The 20,772-nt window shown below is 65.6% G+C and overlaps 1 protein-coding gene across 2 annotated transcripts; it reads left to right on the plus strand.

Moving 5' to 3' along the window:
* Positions 1 to 1,059: 1,059 nt before the first annotated feature.
* Positions 1,060 to 20,118, plus strand: KCNQ4 (potassium voltage-gated channel subfamily Q member 4). Of its 2 annotated transcripts, XM_087760806.1 has the most exons (15): positions 1,060 to 1,307; positions 11,101 to 11,191; positions 11,929 to 12,055; positions 12,173 to 12,348; positions 12,422 to 12,547; positions 12,631 to 12,768; positions 12,924 to 13,019; positions 13,272 to 13,360; positions 14,625 to 14,780; positions 15,945 to 15,989; positions 17,832 to 18,049; positions 18,166 to 18,268; positions 18,561 to 18,692; positions 18,892 to 19,027; positions 19,154 to 20,118. In XM_087760806.1, exons 1-15 carry the CDS (start codon positions 1,060 to 1,062, stop codon positions 19,370 to 19,372), a joined length of 2,100 nt encoding a protein of 699 aa, XP_087616932.1. In that variant the 3' UTR covers positions 19,373 to 20,118. The 2 variants fall into 2 exon arrangements, with proteins under 2 accessions (XP_087616932.1, XP_087616933.1); XM_087760807.1 differs by lacking the exon at positions 15,945 to 15,989 and having other exon boundaries at positions 12,658 to 12,768.
* The last annotated feature ends 654 nt before the right edge of the window (positions 20,119 to 20,772 follow it).

Genomic DNA, 20,772 nt, shown 5'->3' on the forward strand with positions numbered 1-20,772 from the left:
CGTGAAGTCTCTCTGTTAGGTATTTGGCGTCCCTCTAAACCTCAGTGCCTCCCGCAATTCCTGGACCTAGAGCGAGGGAGAGGAAGGGGGGATGCCCCAGCCTGGGGTGCTCGCTGCCAGACAGCCTGGGAGGTTTGGTGCTGGCTGGCTTGGGAAGCTCGCGCCTGGGATGCTCCATGCCTGGGGGGCAGGGATGCTCCCTCCAGAGATGCTCCATGCTTGGTAGCCCAGGGTGCTTGATACCACGTGGCTTGGGATGCTCACTCCCAGGATGCTCCACACCCTGGGCTTTGGGATGCTCACTCCCGGGATGCTCCATGCTTGGCAGCCTGGGATGCTCTGCACCCCATGGTTTGGGATGCTTGCTCCTGGGATGCTCCACATCCTGTGGTTTCCGATGCTCATTCCCGGGATGATGCTTGGCAGCCTGGGATGCTCCGCACCCCGTGGTTTGGGATGCTTGCTCATCGGATGCTCCACACTCCACGGTTTGGGATGCTCACTCCCGGGATGCTCCACGCTTGGCAGTCTGGGATGCTCCACACCCCGTGATTGGGGGTGCTCGCTCGTGGGATGCTCTGTGCTTGGCAGCCTGGGATGCACTACGCTCCACGGTTTGGGATGCTCCCTCCTGGGATGCTCCGCAGCCCGTGGTTGGGGATGCTCGCCCTTGGGATGCTCCACGCCCCACGGCCAGGGCTCTCTCTGCCCGCTGCCGCGGGCAGCAGGAGGTCCCCAGTCCCCAGTCCCCTCGCGGGGAAGGGTCCCCCCAGCCGGGCCGGGGGGCTGCTGCTGCTGCGGGCGGCCCCGCGTCCCCCCCGGCCCGGCCCGGCGGAGCCCCGGGGGCGGGGGCCAGGTACGGCGGGGCGGGCCGGCCCCGGCGGGGGGGCGGCGGCGGGGGAGGGCCCGGCGGCGGCGGCGGGCAGCTAAAGGCAGGTGGCAGCGAGGAGCGGTACCGGGCTGCTCGGGGGCGGTGCGAGCAGACGCCGGAGCCGGAGCAGGGGGGTCCCGCGGCGGCGGGGCCATGCGGCGGGCGGCGGGGCCCTGAGCGGGGCGGCCATGGCCGGGGCGGCGGCGGGCGGCGGGGAGCGGCGGGCGGCGGCGCTGACGGCGGTGCGCACCGAGGGCACCGGGCCGCCCGGCGGGACCCCCCCGCCCCGCCGCCGGGGGCTGCTGGCGGGGCCGCGCCCCGGGACCGCCGCCCGCCCCGCCGGGCCCCGGCGCTGCTGCCGCCGCCGCCTGCAGAACTGCCTGTACAACGTGCTGGAGCGGCCCCGCGGGTGGGCCTTCGTCTACCACGTCTTCATGTGAGTGCCGGGGGTCCCGGGGCGGCCGGTCCCGGTGTGGGCGGACGGCGGGGAGCGGGCGCTACTGGTGCCGGGGGAGGGAGCGCGGTCGGAGTAAGGAGGAGCGGCGGGGCAGCCTTCGCTCCGAGCGGGCACCGGCCCCCCGGGTCCGCCGGAGAAGTTTCTCCGCTCCCGGTCCCGGCCCGGTAGCGGGGCCGGCGCGATGGGAGCAGCTTCGCCACCGGCTGGGCTGGGGAAGGGCGAGCGGAGGGACCGGGGAGGCGAGCGGGGAGCCCGGGGAGGCGAGCGGGGCTGAGTCCAGCGGCGGGTTCGTGCCAGCGGCTCCGGTGCGAGGAGCTGAGCGCGTCCCCGGGGATGGGACGTGGGCCCCGGGTGGCCCCGGGTGCGGTGAGCCCCTTCTCGGTGGCACCGGGACGGGGCCTGGGTCACCGTCCCGCGCTGCCGCTGTCCCCTCGCCTGGCACATGGGGCCCCGGCTGGTGTCTCGGAGCCCGGGGGGCCTCGAAGGCGGGAGCCCCCTGAGGGGGTGACAGGAGAGGTCCCCTGGGGTACCTGGAGCGGCGTCGGGACACAGCAGCACTCCCAGCCCAGCATCCCTGGAGCTGTGCCCGGGTGGGATGGGGGAAGGTGGGGAATGGGTGTTCTTGTCCTTGCAAGCCGGCAGCAGCTGCTGTACCCCGAGAGCTGTGCCCATTCCTGGGTCCCGGCTGCTGTTGGTCCCCAGCGCTAAAACATCCCTCGCCAGAGACGGAGCCTGGGATGCTCCCATCTGCTCCCTGCCCTGGCTCAGCGCGGCTTCCTGGGCAGCGTGGTGCTGCTCTGTCTTTCCTCGCTGGACCTGGGCATCCGATGGCTTTTGCAAAGCAGAAGCTTCTCCGAGATGCACGGGCTCAGCTTGGGGCCAAGTAACAAATTCGGCCTCTTGGGGTTGTTTGCTCAGCGGGCTGTAAGGGGGCTGCCCAGCTGCAGTGCCCGTAACGCACCCGGAGGCTGCGGGGGGAGAGGGAGGCTCTGTGCTGGGGGGTTGTTCTGGGTGCCCCGACCCAGGACCCCTGCTCTGCTCCGGCTGCACTGCCGGGACGCTGCCGGGGCACTGCCGGGACGCCGCTGCTCCCGGCCCAGCCGTAGCCATGGGGAAGGACGTAGTTTCCCCTCTGCCTCGTGTGTGCCAGGCGTGTGCCCCACGGCCCGGCTGGGCACAGACCCTCTCTGAGAGCATGAGCCGAAAAACCGCCTCTCCCTCTGCTCTCAGGAGCAGTAAGGTGGTGCTGAGGCGTTAGCGGGGTGTGCGAGCTGGAGCTCATTAAGAGGCAGGAAAGTGGGTCTTGCCTAAGTTAGCAGATTGAGATGGCAGGAGGAATTTGTCACTGGGTAAGAGGGCACCTGAGCTCCCCGGGGAGCCGGGAGAGGAGCCCGGGGCCCATTTGTAACGCCTGCCGACACCTCCGCAGAGTGCTCCGGTGATAATACCTACGTTGCAAATACTGCCCTCGAAAGAGCTTTTCCTGCAAGGAATTAACGATGGCAGCCAAAACCGCCTGCTCAGGGAGGGGTATCCGAGTTTTTTGTGTAGGTACTCGCTGGGCTCTAGGAGAGAGATGCCCCTGCTCATCTCACGGCTGAGACACGTGTGCCCGAGCGTCCTCCACCAGTTCTTCCTCCTGACCTGCGTGTGTTTTGCCCCAGAAACAACCGCGTCGGACCAAGCAGCTCCCCTTGCAGAGCCCACCGAGCCCCGGGTCCCTCCTCTGCCACCCCAGCCATGCCCGGCACCCGGCACTTGGGAGATGGGCTTTGCCTGCCATGGGCAAGCCGTGCAGCAGTCGATATAGCCGGAGCGCAATATCTTAAGCATTTAGCGGGATGGGGAGGGTTTGTGTCCGTTTGCTCGCTTGGTTTTACGGCTGAGGTACGCTGCAGGGCAGTCTGTCCTGCCGGGGACCCCCCGAAGCCTGCAGGAAGATGCTTCATGGAACAGACGTCCACACCTTGCACCCGCTGCAGCCTTTCCTGTAAATGTTGCTCCTTTCTGACTTCTTCGAAGTTGTTTTTTTCTTCTCTCCCGCAGCAAATGGGAGCTGCTAAGCGGTTGCAGTGCTTGGTATTGAAATTCTCGGGAATGATTTGTGTGCCTCAGTAGCTGAGGACTGGTTTTTAAATAAGAGGAGGAAGGTGTTAGCCCCACTTTGGGGGAGACCAAGGCATGGGGGAGATGGAGCCCATGGCCCAAGGTCACCCAAGGTCAGCGCTGGTCACAGGACCCATCCTCTGAGTCACGGCTCTGCGCTGCCTCCCCCCGAGCAGCCTGGCTCCGAGACAGGGCTGAAAACTGCTAAAATGGAAATACCCGCTGAGAAGCGAAGCGCTTCCCTCCCCTGAGCAGTTTAGTGCCTGGGCGCACGCAGCAGGGCTGAGCTGATACCTTATTGAACAAGTTCCGTCTCTTTCTGTCGGCAAATTGATCCCAAATAGCTTCCCATCCCCAGCGCCGGGCTGGGCTGGTGCGGCTCCGCCTTGCAGGGTGGTTCGGTGGCTGCACCGTCTCCGCAGCCCCTGAGCCCCAAAGGGCTGCGGGGGCTCGGAGCCGCCGTTGGGCTCTGCCGGTGCTTCGCAGCCCCTCGGAACCCCCTGTGCCGGGCGTCTCCGCGGGTTCCCGTGCTCCAGCGTTTGCAGGAAGGGGATGGTGTGAAAGTGGTGCCCATGCAGGTGTAAAGCCAGGGCTGAGGTGTGCGGTGTTGGCCGGCTGACCCCATCCCCTCTAACCCTGCACTGACCGTGGCAGGACCATGGAGGCATGCGCTCGGGCTCGGCCGGCTCACTGGGCTTGCAAAGCTCTGCCTTGTCCTCTTGAAATGAGAGTTTCTAGCCCTGGAGCTTACAGAGCAAATCTGGGAGTGTGACCAGAGCGTTAACCTAAAGGCTTTACAGCCAGAAGGCAAATAAAAACTTCCTTTCCCAATCTCCACCTCTTAAGCAAAGGGAAGGCTGTTCTCATACCCGGCTCGTGCCGTTGGTCGTGTATGGCGGCCAGCCACTGCCCTGCTCCCGGGTAGAGCTGCTGCGGGCTTCTGCCCTTGCACGGGCACTGCCGCCAGCCCAGCCCAGCTCGGGGGCTGCCCCCACGGGGTCTCCTGCGGCTGCACCGGGGAGCTTCAAGCTGTTCCTCCCCATCTGCCAGCCCCTGCACATGGCCAGTGGCTCTCAGTGCTGGTGCCCCGCTGGAAACTGGGGTCTGGGAGCCCCTATCAACTCTTATGAAACTGCTGGGTGCACCAGAAGCTCAGCTCAGCACTTTCCCATTTCCTAGAGGAACGCTTTAATAAAGAACAGTTTGACCTGGAGCGAATTAGGGAAGACTGAGCTGGCAGCACCAGTAGCAACCTGCAGCCCCCTGCCTGAAACACCGTCCCCCGTGCTGGGCCAGCCAGGCATGGCCCCTGCCCGCTGCTCGTGGCAGCATCTCGCCGGGGTACCGTTAAGTTGACGGGGGTTTATTTACCTTGTGAAAGTGTCACCATGTGCCTGGGGCAAGGAGGAGATGGGAGCTCAGAGCTCGGAGGGTGCCCATCCCTTGGGCATGTAGGGTGGCTGTCCCATGGCACCCCCACCCTTGCCATGCATTCGGTGCCGTTGGGTCCCCATGTATGTTGGGGGGGCAGAGGGGTAGCAGCTCCCGGCAGAGCCCCACGGCGAGCGCGGCACTGGGTGAGCGATGCCAGGTGTGGGCTCTCCTTGGCTTGGGGCCGTGGGAAATCCCCGCTGGCTCAGGGTGCTGGGGATGTGATGGGCGCAGGGCAGCAGCTGGCGGGTCCCCACCATGCACTGGCCAGCTCCTGGCCAGGGCCCAGGCTGCTGACAGCCAGTCTCTCCCGGAGCTTCCCTGCGCTCGGATCCCGTTACGGACGAGGGCTGTGGTGGGCAGGATGGGTCCACGGGCCCGCTGCGGGGCAGGTGGCTCTGCCGTGCTCCCCTATTTCGCTGCATCCCTCCATCAGCACTTGGCAAGCAGGAGAGCGCTTTCCCCGCCACGATTGCCGCCGTGGTCAGTGCCTGCAGCAGCTCCAGCCCAAGCCCTCGCCAACCCACCCGGGGCTGTTCATGGGCTGGAGCCCCGGAGGGTTTGCAGGGAAATTGCTTCATCCCCTGCTCGGTGCTGGCTCTCCACTGCCTGCTTGGTAAAATCCTCTTGTATTAAGCTCTGGGATTTTAACTTGCTGTCACTGGTGTCTCCCACAGGGGCTGGTGCGGTGGTTTCCCATCTGGCTGCTGCACTTGCATGGCCAAAATAAAAGGGGCCGGGGACGCTGTGCCCTCCGAGCAGCAGGCTCTGCTCCCAGGGCCGCCCCGCTCTCCTTGCCCGCGCTGGAAACGGGAGCTGCGTTTGCGGGAAATGCCAGCGGGAAGAGAAGCCGGCACAGCAGTTTCCCCAGCCTGATACGGTGTCACCAGGGCATAAAATTAAGCGACTTTGGCGCAACATGAAACTGTGCATTGATTTTTCTTCTTTCTTTTTTATCCTTTCCTCTCCTGCCGCTCCCGTCGGACCCCCTAGCCCAGAGCAGGAGGTGCCAGTTCCGAGGCTGGCCAACCCCGATGGCAAGGACGGAGGGAAGCCCCGCTGCAGGGGGGTGCGGAGGTGATGCCCGGCTGCCCTGGAGAGGCTTTGGTTATTTATCCCTCAAAGCAGCCACCCCCGGGGTGAGGGTCGGAGTGGGGCTGAGCAAGCGCCCGGACCTGCCCCCCTCTGCCTGTGGGCGCTGCTGCCCCCCTGCAACGCGTTTGGGGTCTCAGCCTGCCTCGCCTTCTCAGGGCCGCTCGTGTCCCTGTGCCCCAAAGGTCCCTGTCCCCTGGGAAGCCTCCAGGTGCTGGAGGGTGCGGGTGGCCCCGATCGCTCTCCTGGGGTGCAAGGCCCATTGGGCACAGGAGGTACATCTGAAAACATGCTGGTTTTCTTTTCCCCCCTTTAAGCTGGCTCCTTGCCAGATGATTCAAGAGCAAAAGTATCTCGGCTGCTCCGTGTGAGCGTCTTGGCACCGTCCGCAGGAGCCTTGTGACCGTGCTCCCCATGGGGACTGCGGGGCCGGGGTGCTGGGGGGCAGTGGGCGACGCGGGGGTGCAGACGTGTGCAGCGCAAGGGTGACGGATGATGCCATCTGCAGGCTTTGGCTGCTGCTTGCCAAAGCACAAAGGTGTTGGGGCCGTCGGCTCCCGTGCGGTGTGGGACGTCATCTGGAGCTGCTGCCGTGGGTGCTGCCGGGTCCCTGCCGTGGGTGCCACCAGGCTGCAGGAGGAGGCAGGCAGCCTGCAGATGGGCTCCTGTGTCAGGATGCTGGGAACACCCCATCCTGCCTTGCCCCCCTGGCACCCGCGGCTCTGGGGGCGAGGAGGGCTCTCGGAGCAGCACCCTTCCTCTCCCGGCTCCGATAACCAGGTCGGGGCTCTGAGCGTGTGCTGGGGTTTGCGGTGCCGTGGTCGGGAGCTCTGTGCAGTGCTGCTGCCGCGGTGGGGCTCGCCGGGTGCCCGGCTGGCTCCAGCCCGACCGGGTGACTGTGGGGAAATGCTCCGTGCTTTTCTGCTTCTCTTCTCTGCGGCGCGGGCGGGAGCGTGGCACGGGACGGACCCTGCCATGGTTACGGGCACAAACAGGCCCGCTACAGCCCCAGTTATTTATATCCCCCGGAGCAGCCAGGCCGCCTGCTCCTCCTCTCCTAAAGGGCTGCTGGGGCGAGGGACAGGGGATTTATAAGACACGCTGTTTATACAGCTGCAGACGGTGCTCGGGGAGCTGAACCTCGCGGGCTGGGGAGCCTGGAGAGCGAAGCACTGTCCCTATCCCTGTCCCCATCCCCACTGGAGCTGGGCTGGGGCAGTTTTGGCCCGAACAGCCTTTTCCGCAGTGGCACAGCCCAGCCGGGCACCCAGCGCTGCTGCGCAGCACCGTGGGGACCAGGCAGTGCCGTGACAGGGCCAGGTTTGGCTGGGGAAGGGAGCCATGCCGTTCGGCAGAGGCTGTTTGCTCGCTCGTCCCCTGGCTGAGCTGTTTATCCTACAGCGCGTGGTATTTTCCTTCCGCTGAGTTATTGCCGGGCTGTCAGCGCAAGCCTCCCGGACACTGCCTGCGCCCCCGGCTCAGGGCTTCCTCGCAGGGGAGAGCAAAGCTGGGTCCAGGCCAGCCCCATCGGGGCACGGGGGTACCCCAACATCACCCCTCTTCCAAGCCTGGACACCGGCTGCTTGCTGGGGCTGGGAGACGCAGCCTGGCCAGGCTGTGCCGTCCCGCTGCACAGGCTCCCAGCGTCACGGTCCCATTGGCACTGGCTGCACTGGGGTGCCGCAGCACAGCTTTGCCCAGGCTATACCTGGGTGCAGCCCGCTTGCCTGGGGGTGTTTGGGCAGGCACAGGGTGCTGGCTGGTGCCCCCTTGCCCGGTGCCGCTCCTTGCTGGCCAGGGCTAACCTGGCCCCGCTTCCCCTGCGCTCAGCAGCTTTCCCAGCTCACCTGTTCCTCCGCCGGCACCGCGCTGCCGGTGTGGGCAGGAGCATATGGCAAAGCCCGCTCTAATGAAGATTAATGTGAGGAGATTCGCCTTCTCCAACCCGGACCCCTGCCAGGTTTTAATTATTATTTTGAGGAGGAGTGTTCCTGCGGACAGGCTTTGCTCCTGCAGGGGTGAGAGCAGCCGGAGGGGTCCCGTCCCTGTGCCCAGGCTGCTGGCAGCGTGTCCCCTCCCGCGCGGGGACGCGTGCCGGCAGGGAGGTGTGCCGGCAGCAGTAGGAGCCCCTTGGGGAGGGGGCTGCCGGCTGCTGGGGGCTGGCAATGGAAAGTTTACTGGGGAGAGCTGATGCACCGGCTCAGCAACAACAGCATCTGCTCCCTCCATCCCCCGGGACCCCAGTGAAGGGGAGTGGGGAGGCGGGGAGGCAGCGAGGCTCCTGCCAGGTTCTGCCCTGCCGTCTCTGCCCCATTCCTCCTTTCCCTGGCAGTGCTCCTTGGGTTTTTTTGGCCCTGCTTGGTGGGTGGGAAGAGCAGTGAATTTGGGAGGAGGAGCACACCGGCGGGGAGCCTGGCAGTGCCGGCACCGTGCGGTGTTTGATGGAGGGATTTGAAGGCGAGATCGGCCGAGCGCTTGGTGCAGGGCAGGGCTGCTGAGAGCAGCACTTCGGCCCCAGAGGGCTGCCCGCCCGGGGGGCCTGGGGGGGCCGGCCGGTTCCTGGCTCGCCAAGCTGCCTTCAGGCATCTGACCCTTTCCCTAAGCCGCTTAGGCGCAGCCGGGACGGGGCGTTTGCCCAGGCTTTACAAGTTAATTCCTAGCAGGTGATGTGTTCCCAGAAAGTTTCTTTCCTAGCTGGCTCCGTGGGGCCTCGCATGCCCGTATCCTTCACCAAATCCTGTGGGATACTGGCGGGGGGGCCGGACAGGAGGCATCCTCGCCCTGGGGGTGCAGGTTTCCATCACCGCTGCTGTGGTGTGGCTTTACCGACCGGCCCCGTTGCTTGCGGTGCTGCTGTGGGGACGGGTGATGAGCGGGGCTCTGGCTTGGTGCAAAGGCATGGTGACTCGTCGCTGCCCGAGGCAGGGCCACCCGCAGCGTGTCCCCATGGGAGCAGCATGTGCCCAGGCACCGGAGACCCCCCTCCCCGCTCCCCGGCCGGGGCAAGAGGCACAAATCTTTGCAGGCTGGGAGATTTCTGCCTTCTCTTCTGCTTTGTGCTTCGCTGCCCATGTAATTGCCTGCTAAATCCTGATTGTATAATCTTTATTGCTGATGATGCACAAAGCAGAAAGGCTCTGCCCTGGGCTGTACAGCCAGGTCTTGTTTTGCTCCTCAGACCAAGCGCTGTGGCCGGGAGGGAAGGGGCTCGATTAATAATTCAGAGGGAGAAGGAACTGGCTCCAGCCTTCTGCCTTGCAGATGGGGAGTGCCTGGGCAAGGAGCATCGTCCTCCGCAGCGAGGGCCGGGCGGTGTCGAGGCTGCGACACCCCCAGACCCTTCATTCCTGTAGCTGGCATGTGGTGCGTCGCTCCAGCTCTCCCTTCTCCGTACTCTGGATCCAGCCCTTCTCCCGTTCCGTGGGGTTTCTCTGCCGTCGGTCCCATCTCCGGTTTCCCTTCGCGGCGGTTTCGGGGAAGGGGACCTGCCTGTCACCTTTAGGCTGGGTTTTGAGCTGGGTGCTACCCCTGTTTCCCCGCTGTGGGCATGGGGCACTCGGCGGCCCTCTCGTGCCATGACCAGGTTTGCAGAGCCCCCAGCCCTACACGGCACAAACTGTGGGTTCGGTGGGTGGGTGCGTGTCCCCCCGGGCCATGCTCAGCCTTGGGGGGGCCCTCTGCTCCCCCTACCCCAGTGCTCAGTGTCTGTGCGGGGTCCCCTTGGCCCGGGTGGTCCCGCAGAGGGCACAGAGCATTGTCCCCTCTCCCCTGCATCTCCCAGTGCCTCCCCGCCGGTGCTGGGGCAGGCATGCCGGTCGGGTCTGGTTTCACCCCTCAGCCACCCCAGGCGGCTGGTTTGGCTCTAAAGCTCTGCATCAGCAACAAGAGGAGATGGGAAAGTGCCCCCGAGCGGGTGTCAGGCACCATCTCCCCGAGCCGGGCCCCCCACGCTCTCTGGAGCACCGTTGATGGGTCCCCTGGGCATTGCTCACCATGGGGAGATGGTGCTGGGGGGCAAGGTGGGTGCCCACCAGCTTGGGGACAGGGTGCCAGGGCCACCTCGTTCGCACTGCTGGCCTCAGCCTGGCCATCCGGGTGCTGCTGGCGGTGCCTCCCCGCAGGGCCGTGGGGCTGCCTGCCCAGCGGGTGCCTGGAGCCCGCCGTGCCGTTACAGAGCCGGCTCCGGCAGAGCGGTGGCCCTTTGCACGCCATCACGTGGGCCAGTGGCACAAGCCCTCTGCTTTCCATTTTTAGAATCGCTGGATCAGGGGAAAAAATGTATTTTTGGAGTTTCATTTGCTCCAGCGTCTATTTTTTTTTCCCCCTCCTTATTTTAAATGGGCCAAAGCCCCTTGTGCCTTAACCCAGCTCTCGGGGACAAATAGCCCCAGAGCAGCTCCCTGTTAACTCTTCCCCTGGGTCGGCTGTTCCCAGGTGGCCCCCATGTCCCTGGCAGGTTCCCACGGTGGCAGTGATGCTGGGGACAGTCAGGAAAAGCTCTGGTCCTCTTTCTGCAGCAGCACCCTGCTGCGGTGCGGGACACCCTGTCTCCCTCCCTGCCTTTAATTAACGGTTGTTTTGCCCAGGCAGAGGCTGCAGGGCTGCGACGGAGCCTGGCACTGAGCCCCTTGGCTGCTGGAGCCTGGTCCTCCTCCTCCGTGCCTGTGGGGCAGCCTGGGGACGTGCTGTGCCACCAGCCCGGGCTGGCACACGGGTGCCATGCAGGGCTGGTCCCCATCACAGCAATGTTCCCTCTGGGCACAGGGCTTGGGGGGCACCACGGCACCCCGAGCCCTGCCGGAGGCTGGGTAGAGAGCCCGTCCCGGGTGTGCCGGAGGGATGCACAGGGAACGGAGGGGTCCCGCCGTGGGCCCGGGGAGGTGCTGCCTGCACTGGGCATCCCAGGGCCATGGGCAGCCTCAGGGTGGGCAGGCTTTAGGCACAGCCCTGCCGCTGCACCCACGGGCAGCTGCTCGTGGGCTCTCGAATTGCTCCATGCCACCATCTAGGGGCAAACCGTGTCCCGGGTGGCTCAGCCACGGCACGGCCGTGGCGGTCTCGGCTGGGGGTCAGGCTGCAAGCGCGGGCCAGCACTGCAGGCTGGGCTCCCCCCGACACCCGCGCCGACACGCTCCCGTTCCAGATTCCTCCTCGTCTTCAGCTGCCTGGTGCTGTCGGTCTTCTCCACCATCCAGGAGCACCAGAAATTGGCCAACCAGTGCCTCTTCATCCTGGTAAGTGGGGAGCGGGGCTGTAGCTCCGACTCCCCCTCCCTGCATTACACCCCAAGAGACTTGGACAAGATCATGGACAAAACCCCTCCAACCCCTTCCCCAGTGCAGATTTCACTATTGATCGTTGGTATTAACGATGGCAGCCTCTCTGGCACGCCGGGGAGAAGCTGCAGGGTGGCCTCGCTGCTGCACACATCCCCGCAGCTCGGGGTGGCCCATCACTGCCGCCGGACCCCCACGGTGCAGAGAAACATAAACCGCTGGAAAAGGCAGGGCAGGAGGGGCTAAAAAAGGCAACTTTCCCCCAAACTGTCAGAAACGGCTGACTCTGGAGTTCTTCCGAGTGATGGAGACTAAATTGGGAAGGTCCTTGTGACTTTCCCACGAGTAAGCAGAATGGGGCCTTGTTTGTGTGAGAGGTAGGAGGACAATGCTGACGGCGGAGGAAAAGGACCCAGCTCGGTGTGAGCTTGGCACAGGTAGGAGAGCCAGGCTGCTCAGACAGGCTCGACGGCCGCGGCTCCTGTCTCGCTGCCCTGATTCCCCTGGGATGGCTCCAGCCAGGGCTGTGTCGGGGGGGGTGGCCTTGGGGGGACACCGTGCTCCGCCCTGCACCATCGTCAGCACTGGCATTTCATTTTGCCCCCGCCAAAGCCACCCACCGAGCTGAGCCCCCCACACTGTCCTGCTCCTGCCCTCCCCACCTCACCCTCCTGCCCTCCCTCTCCCGCCGGCAGGAGTTCGTCATGATCGTGGTGTTCGGCATGGAGTACATCGTCCGTGTCTGGGCAGCCGGCTGCTGCTGCCGCTACCGGGGCTGGAGAGGACGCTTCCGCTTTGCCAGGAAACCCTTCTGCGTTATAGGTACTTATAGGTACTGGGGGGCTTTGAGGCGAGCACAGGGATTTGGGGACTTGCGGTGTCGCCCATGCCATGGGTGTTGGAGAAAAGCTTGTGCCCCTGACCCTCGCTGTCCCCTAGATTTCATTGTCTTCATCGCCTCGGTGGCCGTCATTGCCGCCGGCACCCAGGGCAACATCTTCGCCACCTCGGCGCTGCGCAGCATGCGCTTCCTGCAGATCCTGCGCATGGTGCGCATGGACCGTCGCGGCGGCACCTGGAAGCTGCTGGGCTCCGTCGTCTACGCCCACAGCAAGGTGAGGATGCGGGGTCCCGGCACAGTTCCCCCCACACCCCCCCGAGCCCCTCTCACCCGCCTCGTCCCAGCAGGAGCTCATCACCGCCTGGTACATCGGCTTCCTGGTGCTCATCTTCTCCTCCTTCCTCGTCTACCTGGCTGAGAAGGACGCCAATGCCCAGTTTGCCACCTACGCTGACTCCCTGTGGTGGGGCACGGTAAGCTCGGCCGCCGCGGCCCCCCAGCCCCGGGAGGGGATGAGGAGGGTGGGACGGGGCCGCGGGGGGGGAGCTCCCTCCAGGCCTCCCCCTGCTCTGCCCCCGGGCAGGTCACCCTCACCACCATCGGCTACGGGGATAAGACGCCGCAGACATGGCTGGGACGGATGCTGGCGGCCGGCTTTGCCCTGCTCGGCATCTCCTTCTTCGCGCTGCCCGCTGTGAGTAGGGCTGGGGAGAGGGTCCCTGCACCTCCTGCCCTGCAGAAATTGGGGAGAAAGGGGCCAAATCCACCCCTGTGGACAGTCCCCGTCTCTGCTGGCTGGCGGTGATGGTGTGGCCGGCACCCACGGACCCCATCCCCTCCCGTCCCCAGGGGATCCTGGGCTCCGGCTTCGCCCTCAAAGTGCAGGAGCAGCATCGGCAGAAGCACTTTGAGAAGAGGCGGACTCCGGCAGCAAACCTGATCCAGGTAGCACAGCGCTGGCGCATCCTGCCCCGTCCCTTCCCAGGGATGCTCTGCTGTCCCCCCCATCTGCCCTGCCTGTCCCTGCCTGCTGCAGGCAGGACCCAAACACCTGACCCCAAATCTGGCAGCCAGCTCCTTTGGGCTGGACTCTGCCTGTGGTGGCCAAGGGGGATGGAGGGGACCGGCGCGGGGGGTCTCGCCTCCCAACCCCGCCGGGGCTGATCCTGACGCCCACGGGCTCTCACTCCCATGCAGGCTGCCTGGCGCCTGTACTCGACGGACATCAGCCGGGTGTACCTGACAGCCACGTGGTGTTACTACGACAGCCTCCTGCCCTCCTTCAGGTAGGCAGGGTGTAGGTGAGGGCTATGGGGCTCCCGGGGATCCCTGTGGGGCCCCAGGCTGATGAGCGTCCTGGGCAGCCCCTGCCACGAGGGGCCATGTGGAGCCGTTGAGGGCTCGGTGGGGCCGAGCAGCACGGATGCCTTGCTCAGCCCCAGAGCCCCGACACAGCATCTGCTGAAGTGCCCAACGCCTCCTCCATCCTCACTATCCCCCCAGCCCACAGCGCTCAGCACCCATCCCACCCTGTCCCCGCTCACCCCATCCATAGCCTTCTTCCAGCACCACCGCGGGGAAGGGGATGGTGCCACCGGCTGTGGGGACCTTGTGGCCACGGCAATGGAGCTGCAGCCAGCGAGGAGCCGGCTCCGAGCATGGTGGCAGAGCAGATGGACCCAGGAGTCCGGTGGGGAGCCCCGTGCCCCGTCCCTGCAGCGCTCTCCGCTCCCGTGGCCTGTCAAGGACTCTCCAAAGCTTTTCCAGATGCCCTGTGTGTTCCCATCACACCGAGCGCACCGGGGTCTGCCGTGAGGTCCCCGGGCCAGCCGTGCAGCCTGCCGCAGCCCTGCCCTCCTGCCTGTGTGTCCTGCCCCTGCTCCGGCCACGTTTCTTTGCAATGACAAATTCACTGTTCCGTTTCACTCTTTATTTTTTCAAAGACAGGGCTCTTAACAGCCGCGGCAGCGAGTCCCTCTGGTCCCCAAGGAGATCCGGCTTCCCGTGCGTTGCCGCCGAGCACGGTGCCAGGCTCTCCCAGCGTGGGCATCATGGGGAACGCTGCCAGCCCCTCCTGCTATGCCGGGCGCCGTTTCTCCTGCAGCGGGGAGTTGAGATAGGGCCAGGCTCAATCCCTGCCAGGTCTGAGCTTCCCCCCTGCTCCAGCAGTGCCCAGACCCCCAGATCAGATGGTGGCAGGTCCCCACGTCCCCACTCTGCAGCAAGGGTGGTCGTGCTGCCTGAACCATCCCTCTCAGCACCGGTCCAACCCCTCTGCCGGTGGCCAGCCTCTGTGGGACCCAGCACCCCCCTCCCCAGCACTGGCACCCCCAGCACCCGCTGCTGGCTCAACCCGCTGCCAGCAGCACCAGTCAGAGCTGTTAAGAAACTGTTTTTTGAAAGAAAGTGCTGGTTTTTGCCTCTTGTTTTGCTCTGGTTTTGCTTTGGTTTGCACAGAGGATGACCTGGCTCTGCTCAGCCTTGGTTTGCTCATCTCGTTTGCTTTGGAAAGTTTAATTTCTCCATGTTTTTATTTAACCCCAACCCCAGAGAGCTGGTCCTAATGTTTGAGCATTTGCACCGAGTCCGCAATGGAGGATTTAGGAATTCAGAGGTGAAAAAATTGCCCGACGGAGCCCCACCGCCTTATCACTCCTTCACCCCTGGTCAGAAAAGCATCGGCCCTGCCACTTGTTCAGGGGAAAGGTAGGAGGGTGCAGCCCCACATACCCGTGTTCTCACTCCTCTCTGCTCTCTCTCCTCTGCTCGTCTGTGTCTGCCCGTGGTGCCGCCGCGGTGCCTGTCACCGCCAGCCCGGACCCCAGGGGAGCAGCCCCCGGCCCCGCTCCCCACCCAGCACCGTGCCGGGGCACCCGTCCCGCTCTGCCGCTGGCTGCCAGCACCACTCTGGGCTTGCAGCTCCGGAGGGGGCACGTTTGGTCCCCGTGGATGGACTCTGGGCTGTTGTACCAGCGTGAAGCCTCTTGCAATGTTCAGCTCCACCTTGCTGTCCTTTTTGATGTGGGTATGGCACCAGGACCTTGCACGGGGGAACAGAGCGTGGCTGAAAATGACCCTGTGAAGGCAGCACTGCAAGCCTGGCGGAGCTGGAGCTGCTCAGCTCTGCTGCAGAGCTGGGCAAGGAGCAAAACCCAGTTCCTGCAGTCCGAGATGGGCTTCCCGCACCCACGGCAGTGGGGAGCAGCGATGCTGAGCCTCCCCGGTGCTGCCAAGAAGAGACGAGGGTTCGGCTGCTCTGTGCAGGGCTGCCAGCTGCACGCTGGTGGTGGCTGCTTGTGCATCGTGTCCCCAGTCCCCTCCGGCTGAAGAGCATCCCGGAGACCCCAGTGTGGCCACCATGGCTGCTGGCCTGCCACCCAGGTCACCGGCATGGTGCGCGGCCCTGGGCCAGCATCAGGGTTAGGTGGGGAGGGGGAGCGCTGCTCCTTTGCATCATGCCTCAGTTTCCCCTGTGATGCTGGAGACGGGGCTGCGGGAGGTCTGGCGCGGCGTGGGGATGGATGTGCCGAGCCGTGGGGCTGCGGCTGTCCCGCTGCGGGCATGGGGCCAGGGGGACCTGCTCCCCCCACCGGCCCCGAGGTGAGTATGGGCTTGGGGGGCTTCTCCCTGCGGCAGCACCAGTCTGGGCTCACCCAGTTTCCCAGTGAACAGCCAGGAGCTGGCAGGGGAGGGACTGCAACCCCCGGCCATCCCACCCGGGGGGGCCCGAGCCTCCCCCCATCTCCTCTGCGAGCATCACCTCTCATAACATCTCATCTTCTCTCTCTCCTCCCCTCTCCTGTTCACCCTCTTCCTCTCCATCCCCCCAACCTCCCCCCAAACCTTCTGTGCCCCCCATTCACCCCCAAGCTGGAAGGAGGAGGACGTGCAGCCCCACAAGTGCTTACGCCTCAGGTAATGTTTGCCCCCGGCCACCGCTCGCCGCCCGTCCCGTCCCATCCTCCCGCAGCGAGCGGGCAGGGGCCGGGGGTCCGCAGAGCCCCAGTGGTGTTTGCAGGGTCACCACCACCGTCACCAAATCGCTTTTTTGCAGAGCTCCACTGCTGAGAAACTGGACTTTCCTCTGTGGGGCAGGCGTTAATGTTTATGCAGGACCTACGCAAACAACTTTGCTCGTGCTTCTTGCCCCCACAGCAGAGGGGGGGTACCGTGGTCGGGTCTGGTGCAGAGGGAGATGCTCACCGGCGGCGGGCAGGGACCCTGTGCCCACACGCTGGGGTGCGGGCTTGCCTGGGGGGTCGGGGACACGGTGGTCCCGGGTGCTCTGCTCCCTCCCGGCCATGGGCTAACTCTCGTTTTCTCCTGTGTCTCTGCCCTGACCGTCCAGCCCGATCTTTAGTGGTAAGAGGAGGCTCTTGCGGACATGGGGCACGTGGAGACGGAGGTACTGCGTCCCGGCTGCCTGCCCGTCCCGGCTGCCTGCGCTGGGCAGCCACGCAGGGCCAGGGAGCACCGGGGGGTGCATGGTGCTCCGTGGGGCTGCCTGCTGGCTGCGGCGCGGAGGGGACCGGGGGGGCAAGGCAGAGGGGTAGTGGCCCAAGGGTGATCCTTCCGCAGGGCAGGGGGTCTGTGCATGGCTTGGGCTGAGCCCGCTGGCCCCACTGCCCCTCACCGGCTCCCACGGTGGGCCCTGCCTCAGTTTCCCCTTCCGTGCAGCACAGATGAGCCCGGTGCCTTGGCCATGCTGGGCTTGCCAAGTCCAACAACGGCAAACTGAGGCACTTGGATAAACCCCATCCCACATCTGTCCTGCAGCCTGGTTCCCCGGGGCACAGCCCTTCCCCGTCCTCCGGCACAGCCTGACAGCACCGCATGCCGCCGGCTGCAGGGGCTTGTGGCAGCCCTGCCTGCCCGGGACCAGCTCACCAGCAACCTGCATGGGGAGGGGCCTGGAGCCTGGTGCCCTGCCTGTACCCCTGCCTCGCCCTCTGGCTCCTGGCCCAGGATGCTCCCTGCACACCGGGGTTTCACGGAGCCTGTTGTGCAGCAAGCATGGGGTTTGCTCCGTGGTTCTGGCTTCCTCCGCTCGTGGGGTCGTGCGTCTGCTTGGCCTCCTTGCATGTCCCAAGGTGTACTTGTGGTCCCCCGTCACAAAAGGCAGCACCAGATGGTGTTTTTGTGTAGGTCCTACATAAATAATGCCTGTTGTTTCACCCCCCAACCCAGCGGAGCAGCTGATTTCAGGAGCAGGGCTCATGTTAGGGCAGGCTGGGGGCTGCCTCGCTCGCCCACTGGAGCAGAGCCTGAATTAGGTGGTGCAGCCGGGAGGAGGAGGAGGAGGATGAAGGGGCCTGGCTGGGTCCCCCGGGACGCCCCATGCCAGCGGGGATGGGGCAGGAGCAGGGCTGCTCCCTGCGAGGCCGGGGCCGGTTGCTCTGCCGGCGGCTCTGCTGCGTGTCCTCCCTGCCACCGTCCCTGCCTCTCCCTGCTCTCCCTGTCTGTCTCCTCCTTTCTCTGCTCTCAGGGAAAAAAGGGTGTTTAAAGGAGTAACCGCAGAGCTGCTCCTGCACGGGCATGTGGTGCTGCTTGTTCCTGGTCTGGCTCACGAGCTCGTGCCCATCACGTGCCAGGGGCTCCCTGTGAGCTTGGCACGGCCACCCCTGTCCTCACCCCCACTGCGGTGGGCACCGTCTGTGCCCGCAGCAGGGATTCGCTCCCCTCCCTGTCCCCATCCCCATCCCCGTCCTCCCGGCACCCGTTCGCCTCTGACGCTGCCCACCCTGCTCTCCTGCGCAGCAACAAGATGGGCATCAAGGACCGCATCCGGCTGAGCAACTCGCAGCGGCAGGGCAGCCGGGGCAGGCAGCACCTGGGGCCCCCCCTGCACCGCTCCCCCAGCACCGAGGACATCCCCGAGGCCTCCAGCCCCACCAAGGTGCAGAAGAGCTGGAGCTTCAACGACCGGACCCGCTTCCGTGCATCCCTCAGGCTCAAGCCGCGGATCCCGGTTGAGGGTAAGCCCCGGGGACCAGTGGGGTCTGGGTCTGGCTGTGGGGTCATGCTGGGGGGTTGCACGTGTTTTGCGGGGCAGCCCTTGGTCTCTGCCACCCACCCAGTCTTGCACCCACAGCCGACTGCCCACCGGAGGACAGTGGTGAGGAGAAGAGCTCCCACTGCGACCTGACCTTCGACGACATCATGCCAGCGGTGAAGACCCTCATCCGGGCTGTCAGGTGAGACCGTCCCCTCCTGCATCCCCCAGTGCTCCTGTCCCCAGCTCCTCCGCAGCTCTCAGCCCTTGGGGATGAGTGGATGTGTCCAGAGAGCCCCGGTCCCCGCTCCAGCCCATGGCGGTGGCCGAGCTGGGCAGGGAGCAGGGACGGCTCCTGGCTCAGCCCCCCATGGGGACAGTTATCAGGACCTCGGTGCTTTGCATGCACCCCCCTCCTCACCTCCCCGGCACAGAGCCCCCGGGCACCCCCGGTCCTCCCCAGTGCCCTGCAGCCAGCCCGGGTGTCCCTGCAGGATCCTGAAGTTCCTGGTGGCCAAGAGGAAGTTCAAGGAGACCTTGCGTCCCTACGACGTCAAGGACGTCATCGAGCAGTACTCGGCCGGCCACCTGGACATGCTGGGCAGGATCAAGAGCCTGCAGATGCGGTGAGCTGCCCCGAAGGTGGCGGGGGGCTCTGGGCTCCCCTGGGTCTCCCACCACTAGCCGTGCCCACTGGGAGGGGTGCTGGCCCATCGTGATGGGTGGGAGGGACATGTTCGCAGAGCCCTGTCCCTGTCCCTTGTGGTCTCATGTGCCTTCTGGTCCGCTGGGAGTGATGGGCTGTGTCCCTTCCCTCCCTGCCAGTGTGGACCAGATCGTGGGCAGGGGGGCCCTCGCTGCAGACAAGAAGATGCGGGAGAAGGGGGAGAAGCCAGCGCTGGAGACGGAGCTGGTGGACGAGCTCAGCATGATGGGTCGTGTGGTCAAAGTGGAGAGGCAGGTCAGGAGGGGACGGCCGCCGGGGAGCGTGTCACCATCCCTTCGGTGCCTGCGGGATGGGGGAGCCGGGACCCCCGCATCCCCTCCCTGCAGGGAGGGACCCGCTCAGCCCTGCCCGCCCTCGCAGGTGCAGTCCATCGAGCACAAGCTGGACCTGCTGCTCGGCCTCTACTCCCAGTGCCTCCGCAAGGGCTCCACGAACTCCTTCAGCCTGGCCGCCGTGCAGGTGCCCCCCTGCGAGCCCGACATCACCTCCGACTACCACAGCCCCGTGGACCACGAGGACATCTCGGTCTCTGCCCAGACCCTGAACATCTCCAGGTCGGCCAGCGCCAACATGGACTGAGCGGGGAGGCAGCGGGACGGATCCTGCCAGCATGCAGCTGGTGGGACGGGATGCCAGGACGTGGGAGCAGCGTGGCATCGCCTGGCCCCGTCTAGCTGTGTCCCTCGCCCTGTCACTTGAACCAAGTCTTCCTTTGTGGGGGCGCGGCTGCAGTAGGGTGCCCGCCCTGGGGATGGGAGCCCGTGGCACTGCCGCATGGCCAGACCACGCTCCTGGAATGCTCCTGCCCTTCCCAGGGGGTGAAACTCCCCAGTTCCTAGGGTCTTGAGTGCTCCTCAGCCATGGTGGGGATGCTCCAGGCTGGCCCCATCCCCTGGGGTTTGGCTCGTGCCCCCAGCCTTCAGGACATGTCCAGCTCCCCAGCGGGGTCCTGCCCGGTCCCCCAGAGCCGAGCTGGGTCCACTGCCAGCTATGCAAGGCTCCATCTCCCTCCCGCTGCTGAGCAGGGGTGTTGGGGCACAACCCAGTGTGGTTTTTACCTGCGTTGCTCCAGGTCAGGGCAGAAGCGGGGGCCCCCCCGAGCAGGGGAGCAGGGGTCTGGCCCCCCCTCACCCTCCTCTGCCCGGGTTGTTTCCCTGCTCGCAGGGCTGCAGCACTGCAGCCGCAGCTCTAGAAGCACAGCAGAGCCTTCTGCCTGCCCGTGCATGCTCCCAGGGCAATATATATATAGGAGATATATATTTATGCAATAATGTCTTAATATGCAACACCCCTGGGCAGAGCAACGCCTGGGGACATAGGCAATAAGCAACCCCCCCTGCCAGCACACAGGGCTGGATCCTGCTGCCCGTGGGGGCTCGCCTGGGTGCCGTGGGGGCTTGGGGCTGGGTGACAAACCTCCACCTGAGGGTGGCCCTGGGGCCATGGGGCTGGGCAGGGGCTGCAGAGGAGGGAGGGATGCAGGCGCAGGCGATGGGGACAGTGGTCCCCAAGGAGCAGCCCTCCCTCTCGTGTCCCAGCCCCTGCTCTTGCTTAGAGGACTCCTTCCCTGCCGGGTCCTGCGGTGCTCAGTTTGTCCCTCCCCATGTCCCCGTCCCCTCTGTGGCCTGGGGACCACGGGCTGGGGGGTGACTGCCCGGTGGGGATAGAGAGGGGCCGTGCCTCCTTGTGTGCCACTTGTGGCAGAGCCATGGCAGCTCCCGTGCTGCCCCACTCCCCTTTGCTGCCCTGACCCCAGCCCTGGGGCCGGTTTCCAGTTCCGCAGTGCTGGGCTGAGCTGGGCTGGAAGCGATCGTGGTAGTGCCAAAGTTTGCCAAGCTGGGGGTCCTGGGGGGTCTTGGTGCCCTGCAGGACTTGGCAGTGACACTCGCGTGGCCGTGGTGCCAGGATCTGACCTGGGCTGGCGAGGACCCACCAAGCCCCTCGCTGCTGCCACGGCCCCTCTCTGGGCTTTGGACTGT

Source organism: Nipponia nippon, unplaced genomic scaffold, assembly GCF_047370975.1.
Source record: "Nipponia nippon isolate SJK-2023a ecotype South Korea unplaced genomic scaffold, ASM4737097v1 scaffold_23, whole genome shotgun sequence".
Classification (NCBI taxonomy): domain Eukaryota; kingdom Metazoa; phylum Chordata; class Aves; order Pelecaniformes; family Threskiornithidae; genus Nipponia; species Nipponia nippon.

Excerpts from the sequence above, each read along its gene's own strand:
- KCNQ4 (XM_087760806.1), top strand. The coding sequence starts at position 1,060 with ATGGCCGGGGCGGCGGCGGGCGGCGGGGAGCGGCGGGCGGCGGCGCTG. Across the intron at positions 12,056-12,172 it reads GAAACCCTTCTGCGTTATAG|ATTTCATTGTCTTCATCGCC; the intron begins GTACTTATAGGT and ends GCTGTCCCCTAG. Across the intron at positions 18,693-18,891 it reads ATCAAGAGCCTGCAGATGCG|TGTGGACCAGATCGTGGGCA; the intron begins GTGAGCTGCCCC and ends CCTCCCTGCCAG.